At 45.1% G+C, this 7500-nt stretch overlaps 2 protein-coding genes across 2 annotated transcripts in view; both read left to right on the plus strand.

Moving 5' to 3' along the window:
* Positions 1-884, plus strand: part of ppp1r14c (protein phosphatase 1, regulatory (inhibitor) subunit 14C) — a gene marked incomplete at both ends in the record, with an annotated part of 27157 nt that extends 26273 nt beyond the window's left edge. Inside the window, one exon of the mRNA XM_084083562.1 lies at positions 810-884. Coding sequence (XP_083939688.1) covers positions 810-884 — 75 coding nt within the window. The remainder of the gene's footprint in view (positions 1-809) is intronic.
* Positions 1-7500, plus strand: part of LOC311063058 (pyrin-like) — a gene marked incomplete at its 5' end in the record, with an annotated part of 670464 nt that overhangs the window by 544513 nt on the left and 118451 nt on the right. The gene's annotated exons all lie outside the window — the stretch shown is intronic.

The following is a 7500-nucleotide window of genomic DNA, read 5'->3' on the forward strand; positions in this document are numbered from 1 at the left end:
CACATGCACATGCACACGCGCGCAAAGGCACACAGACAGACAGACAGACAGACAGACAGACAGACAGCAATCTGGAATCCCTTTCCAGAATCAAAGATGGCAGACGTGACGGAGAGAGGGAGCGAAGAGGATGTGGAAGGGAGAGGGAGAGAGAGAGAGAGAGAGAGCACAATGAACGAGGGATTAGAGAGGGAGGTGAGGAGAGACTGCACAGGTGCACTCTGGGAAAAAGAACAGAAGAATAAGATGAGGGGGCGGGGGAGGTAGAGAGGGATTTAGAGAAGTGGTTATTATGAAGATATTGAGAGAGAGAGAGAGAGAGAGAGAGAGAGAGAGAGAGAGAGAGAGAGAGAGAGAGAGGGAGGGAGAGGGAGAGGGGGAGGGAGGGGTGGGGGGGGGTGGGGGATGTATTGTCAGTAATGAGGTCACAGACTGGGTCTCCTGGTAGAATGATAAAGTAATAAGAAGTCAATTCCATGGTTATTCATCAATATATCTGATCTATAGGATCAACCCTGGCTCTGTGTATGTGTGTCTCTCTCACACTCACTGTCTCTCTCTAATGCAGAGATTTAAAGCTCCACTATAATGTATAATAATGTCTTAAAGGTGCTTAAAGGAGAAGTTCACCCAAAAAATGACTCATTTGTTGTGAGAACAAGCTTCTGGACCAGCATTTATTTTTTATTGTTTGCTCTGATTGTGAGTTTGGTTCGACTTGAGACAAATCATTTTTTACATATGTGTGGGTCTCTCTCTCTCTCTCTCTCTCTCTCTCTCTCTCTCTCTCTCTCTCTCTCTCTGTCCAGGACTTCGTCAGGGAGTTGCTGGGCAGGATAAGAGGCATGAGGAAACTCAGCGCGCCCAACAAGAAGGCTCTATAATGGCTGGAGAGTCAGCCCCGCCCCTACGCCATCCATCCAACGTCATCTACAAACAACCTGTATAACATCCAACCCACCGTCTGAACCTCCGGACAACATGGACTCTAGTTCACTGAAAAGAAAAGAAAAAGCTCGATCAAAAACACCGGCCTGATCTCACACAATTTAGTATACATTGCACGTATGTCATTCCGTATACATTGACACCTAGAAAACCTGAAAGCCTGTGCATATGAGGGCCGAATCCCACGGTGAAGTTGTGTGAGATCGGGTAGAAAAACACATAACAGGCATTCATATAAAACACGGTGCCACCTGCTATTACAGTACACATACATACCATGAGACCCTTAAAGAAGAAGATGTGCCATAGACCATATTCACACGGCGGCCATTTTGACATTTTGCATTGAAGAAACGGGGTAGCAACCACAGACATATAAAGGTAGACGCCTCCCCCGGCTCTGAGGCGTCTGTATCTCGGCCACCAGCTTCCGCCCCTCCCTCGGGAAGTTTCCGCGTGCGTCACAGAAGGAGAGGTTCGGTATAGGCCAATCAGAGGCAGGTGGGGGCGGGACAACTAGATTCTGACAAGTCCTGGAAAAGACGCGCTGTGATTGGCCAGTAGTCAAAGCGCTGTGTAAGTAGTCACTTTGAGTGGCAGCGTGCCCCCGCTAATATGGCGGCCGCGATACAGGTCGCTCCAACGAACTGCAGTGGCCAATGAGGTATCTAGGTTTCTATATATTAACTTAATAGCAAAAATGGCCGGCGTGTGAATATGGTCTATAACACGGCGATGATGACAGCTAGCTTGAATAGCACCGCATCAATACAACAGCCACGATATACAGTGTAAGAGACAGCAGAGGATTCGCTTCTGTTTTCCGTCAACACCAAATTTCTTCGCCAAAAATAGCCGATCTACAAGCTTGATCTACGAGCTTTTAGATCTAATCTTTTTTTGGTGAATGTCCCCCTCCCCCCCTCCCAGAATAGGGATGCTGCCTGGGGTTTAAGCGGTTACTGATACCGTAAAGTCGACAGACGTTCAAACCGGATACGGTTTCTTCTCCACAAGGAGGCGATGTAATACTGTTGTTTTGTTTCGTTCTGTATTTTCATATTTTTTTACCGAGGTGTTTTTGCTGTCCTTTCGTTGTCATTACTGCATTACTGCTCCCGTTATCGTTCAAGTCGGTTTTAGCATCTGATGAAACGTAGGTGGCCTTCAAGCAGTTTAGTTTTTTTGTCCTGCCGTACAAGTCATCGTACCCGCGGTTCCCTAATCCGACTGAGAGCTCTGGAAATTCAAACCTCCTTTTATCGCACCGGCCTTCGTCTCATTGTCATTCTGTGAACACCGATAATACATACATACATACATACATACATACATACATACATACATACATACATACATACATACATACATACATACATACATACATACATACATACATACATACATACATACATACATTCGGTACATATCTGCAGTTTGTTTTTGTTATGTTTTTTGGCACGCTTCAAAGCACAAAAGCCAAACATTTCAACAGTGTTTAAACCCCCTGGTTCACTGACCTCTAGTAGAAGATTCCTCAGCAGCCTTGCAGGAACATTCAGGATTCGCTCACATTCTCCCAGCAGCACAAAACCGTCGACACTTAAAAAGACACCAGCCGTCCTGTCAGGGCTTCGGGGAAGAGGCTAGCGTGCCAAACATGCGACATGTAAAGCTCATTGAGGCATTGAGCGCGCCAAACATAGCCACTGTACATGCTCACAAATGTGTAGATGTGCTGTTTTTTTGGCACGCGACTTTCAGCGCGATCAACACATTCTCACTCCCAAATCGTCGTACCTCGAGACTTTGTCAACTACCTTTTGGGTAGCGCCCGACATTTGATGAGGAAAGAACGCGGACACCAACAACTCTGCCTATCGGTATGAGACTCGAACGGCGGCAGGTCGGCAGAAGTGGCCAGCGCACCACTCGCTGTGGTCTCTCGCTCTGGCTAGCGCCTCGATCGGGCGCTCCTTAGCGGGGCTCAAGTCCGGTTCTGACCGCGCACCTTGTTTTAAGTTTCGGTCTTGGTTTAAGTTTCGACGTTTTTCAATATGCGTTTCATTATGTTTTCAATGTTGAGTCTACATGAACGCGGAAAAGCGACACCAAACGGCAACCCAGCACGCGACGAACCCGCGAACCCGAACGGTGTCCTGACGCAAGCGAGGGACGAGTTAGGGGTGAGAATATGTTTTAAGACAAAACGGCGACAGAGTTTTAAATGAAGCATAACTGTCTGTGGTACATTTTTCATTAAGGTTGTCGCTAGTGTTTGTCAAACGTCTTCAGGTTGGCGTAGAATTCTAGGAAGTACAAAAAAAATGTATAAGCTTCTACTTATTAGCTTCTCCAGGTTGTAGGAATACGTTTAACTTATTGCATAAGCTCAGACTTCTAGAAGGAAGGAAGGAAGTGGATTTATAGTTATTTATTGTTGTTTATAACCTCCTGTGCACCGACTATACACGCCCCACACCTGTAAGCTCCGGTACAATCAATCACTATCCCAGGGTTGGTGTTCTGGGGCCCGGTTCCATTTCTGAGCGGTTAAACTGGACGTGACTGGAATGGAACGGGGCCGAAACCCTGCTGTGTGATCAATAAATAAGTTCATACAACCTCAGCTGCCAAAGACAGAAGCAGGGCCATGTTTAATGGCATATTATGTGTGTACATAACAATACAATATTTTTGCCCATCATTTCCCATGCATTTCCTTCTACAGCAGCAGTTATCAGCCACTGGAGTAGTGTGGTGGTGTTTACCTGCAGAAAGACACCATCCTCTCCGCTGTATTGTTGGTGTTTTCAGTTTGTTCTCCCTGTCTTTTTGGTGTTTTCATTGTTTTGGTAACCGAAAAAACATCCCCGTCTACCAAAACAAACAGTGAAAACGCTAAAATACAGCGAGAGGGCAATGTGTTTTCTGCAGCTAAACAACCACCACACTACTGCAGTGGATAACTGCTGGTACAGAGTAAAAACATGTATTGTTTTGGTATGTAAACACAAGGCAGTTACACACTATGGCCCTATTTTGAGCGTATTAAGTTCTTCTTAAGGTCTTATGACGTAGCTTAAGACCTGGAGGCGTGGCCAATGCTGTTTCGCTATTTTGAGTGGCCAAACAGCATTGGCCACTCCTCCAGGTCTTAAGTTAAGTCATAAGACCTGGTACTTAAGACACAGAGAATAGGGCCCTATGCCTTTATGTTAACATGACACGCACAGAACATTGGTCTTGCATGCTAACAAACAGAGGAAAAACTTGATGACGAGTATAATAGGAATCATTAATTTATAGTTGAGCAAAAAAACATTACATGACAGACAGACTCAGAACAAACTCCGGAAAGTTAGTTTAACTCTGACCGGTGTTAAAAATGCGTCAAACCAGAGTCAAACCAACAAGCAGGATGTTTTTTTGAGTCGCTACCATCTCTATTTGACTTTGTAGATCTTTTTGTGTCCAATGACGTGAGCGTCACGTTTGACACAAACCAGGAAATCTCTTTTTTCAAATGGTGCTGTTTTTGTTTTTGTTTTTGTTGTTCTTGCCCAGATTCTGTTTGTTTCTCAATGTCGGCCGACGATGCCGAACGTCTTTAAACGATGGCTGACGTTCAGGGGTTGGAATGTCGTAGTTTTACCGTGGCTTTACTCCTAACTTCTCCGTGAACTCTTGAGAGTGTATAAATGTAATCAATGTCGGTTACATTTGTCCCTAATAGAGTCTGACATCACTGCCGCTAGGGGGGGGCTATCGCCCTGGGTCACGGCCTTTATGTTTTTTGTATTGTAATCCCCGTAGGGGGAAATCTTCAGCTGACGGTGAAAAGGTACTTTTTTTTAGCACAGACGCTATCAAATGTAACTCAATATCATCACATACTGTACCTGACAAAATCACCAGGGTGGCTTGTTTCTTTTTGGAACGCAGTTCTTATGTGACGCGATCTAAGATTCCCCCTATGGGATCTAAGATTCCCCCTATGGGATTTCCAATACAAACAAGAACAATATGTGAACACACAGATTCCCTCTGAGGCCTTTTTTTTCCAGGCGTACGCCCTTTCCACAGCCACGCCCCCTTTCCTGGGTAGGGGTATGAATATGAATGGAAGTGCCACGCCCCTTTTCCCGCGGGCCGTTTATTGGGACGGAGACGGATCTCCGTCCAAAAATAACGCTGTGACCCCAAGGGTGGTGGGAGTGACGTCAGAGAGAGAGTGAGAGTCATTCTAAGCCATTCTAAGACATGTATCCAAGCCCCTGGGCTTCCAGCTTTCACGTCTAAAGGTACTAAATGGTATTTTCTGTGTGGAAGAAAGGACTGTTCGTTCAGGGGCCTGTAGAGGATATTTGACCATTTACGGGACTCCATGACTATGTGTTAAAAAATAAATAAAGTATTTCAAGAGTGTCCTTATTAGAGAGCTTTGCGTTTGCATGTGTTCTTTTTTTTTTTTTTTAAGTAGCATGTCGGGAGAACACGTTTTTTTTGTTGGCCCCAAAGGTTTTTATTTCACAAAATACCTTTTTTTTATACATTATTATTATTGTTATTATTATTATTATTGTTCAGAATAAAGTACAGACTTGATTTTATTCTGCAATTGTGTTGTTTTTTTCTGTACAGTATACAACCATTACAAGCGTTTTTAAAGTTAAGTGTGCGTGTGTGCGCGCGCGTATGTGTGTGTGTATGTGTGTGTGTGTGTGTGTGTGTGTGGTTATTGTTTTTGCTGATAATAAAAAGACAGAATGACTCTGTACTGTTCAAACCTGTGAGCCCCCTGGTGTGTGTTTTTGTTACTGCATCAGACATGATTGCAGAATGTGTTTCTTGTCCCTACGCTGTAAAAAAAAAAAAAAAAAAGACTGCTGTACATATGGAACCAGATGGACAAACTTGCTTGTAGATCGAGTATTTTGTGTGCGCGACATCGGTGCGCGATTTAAATCACACTTCAGTGCTAGGCTTAATAACGTGTGACGGCCCCCCGGGGCATGGCCGGCGCCAGGGGGCCGGCTGGCAGGGTCTTAAGCCCCGCCTGATGAAGACTGAGCCCATTGGCCCTTGTTCAGGGAAGGGAAGCCGGACGGGGAGGGTGATAATAGTCATTGCCAGAGCCTTCTTTTTTATTAATTTTTATAATTTAATTTTCTTTTTCGCCCAGTGCCAATTGCCTAAGCTGTAATCCTGGGCGCTACTCTCCCTCTACCAGCCTGGGGAGCACCCCGAAGTGAGCTCATGCTTCCTTCAATGCCGTAATCCTGGGCGCTACTCTCCCTCTACCAGCCCGGGGAGTGCCCCGAACTGAGCTCATGCTTCATTCAATGCCGTAATCCTGGGCGCTACTCTCCCTCTACCAGCCCGGGGAGCGCCCCGAACTGAGCTCATGCTTCCTTCAATTCAATTCAATTCAATTCAATTTTATTAAAGTGTCAAATCACAACAAGCTGTCTCAAGACACTTTACATGTAGAGAAGAGACCCGACAATCCCACCCTGAACAAGCAATTTTTGCGACAGTGCCTTCAATGCCGCAATCCTGGGCGCTACTCTCCCTCTACCAGCCTGGGGAGCGCCGGTTTGGACGTAGCACGTGGAAGGAACACTTTATTCCAACCAGTTCCTTTCCCCTCCATCAGGCGCCCCGGCTGGCCAGGGGGAGGCAGTATAGAGACCAGGATTACTGCTTGTTTTTTTGTGAGGGTATACCTACAGTAGGTGCAGTGACTTTGACTAGTTTCACTTTCAAAACCTTTGCATCATGCATGTCACACAAGAAGGTCACAAGAAGGTCTACCAAAGAACACCTTCTTTTTGTATAGGATTTTGTCTCTAGTCAGTAAGAATACCTTGAGTCTTACACGGGCCCTCATCCAAGGTCATTTCGACTATGCATGCTCCTCAATCCTCATGGTACCACAACACCACTAAAGGTGGTTACACACCGGCGATTATGCGAATATACGCAAAATTCGGACTCTTTCCGAATAATTAAAATACGCTTTTTCGCTTCGCTTTTTCGCTTTTTCGCTCCATGGAAGCTTGCATTGACTTTATACGTTTTTTTTTTTTTAAACGTATTATTTGCATGAAAAAATCGCCCCCGGTGTGTAAGGAGCTTAATGCCTTAAAAATAAGGCTCCAGACAAACCAAAAAAAAACGTGTAAAAATTGCGTTTCCTTCATTACTGTACTTCCATGTTGATATCCTCACAAGTACAGTTAATACATGTGTGTGTTCACGTGCGCTCTCGTGACAGCACAGTCTGTGAACACAGATGTGTGTCTCTGTCTCTAGCAGAGTGTGACATTATTGCTCACTATATGCATGAGTAGCCTTCTCCTGCAGTGCGCGCGCGCGGGCGTGTGTGTGTGTGTGTGTGTGTGGATTATGTGAGTGTGCATGTGACCTACTAACCTACTGTAGTATCTGCAGAGCAGACATAAAGGGCATTTATGCGCTGAATAAGAGACATTTACATGACTGACCAGCAGGCATTGTGATTTTAAAGTTCATAGAGTGAGCACATAT

Source organism: Gymnoscopelus microlampas, assembly GCF_963454915.1.
Source record: "Gymnoscopelus microlampas genome assembly, chromosome: 16".
Lineage (NCBI taxonomy): Eukaryota > Metazoa > Chordata > Actinopteri > Myctophiformes > Myctophidae > Gymnoscopelus > Gymnoscopelus microlampas.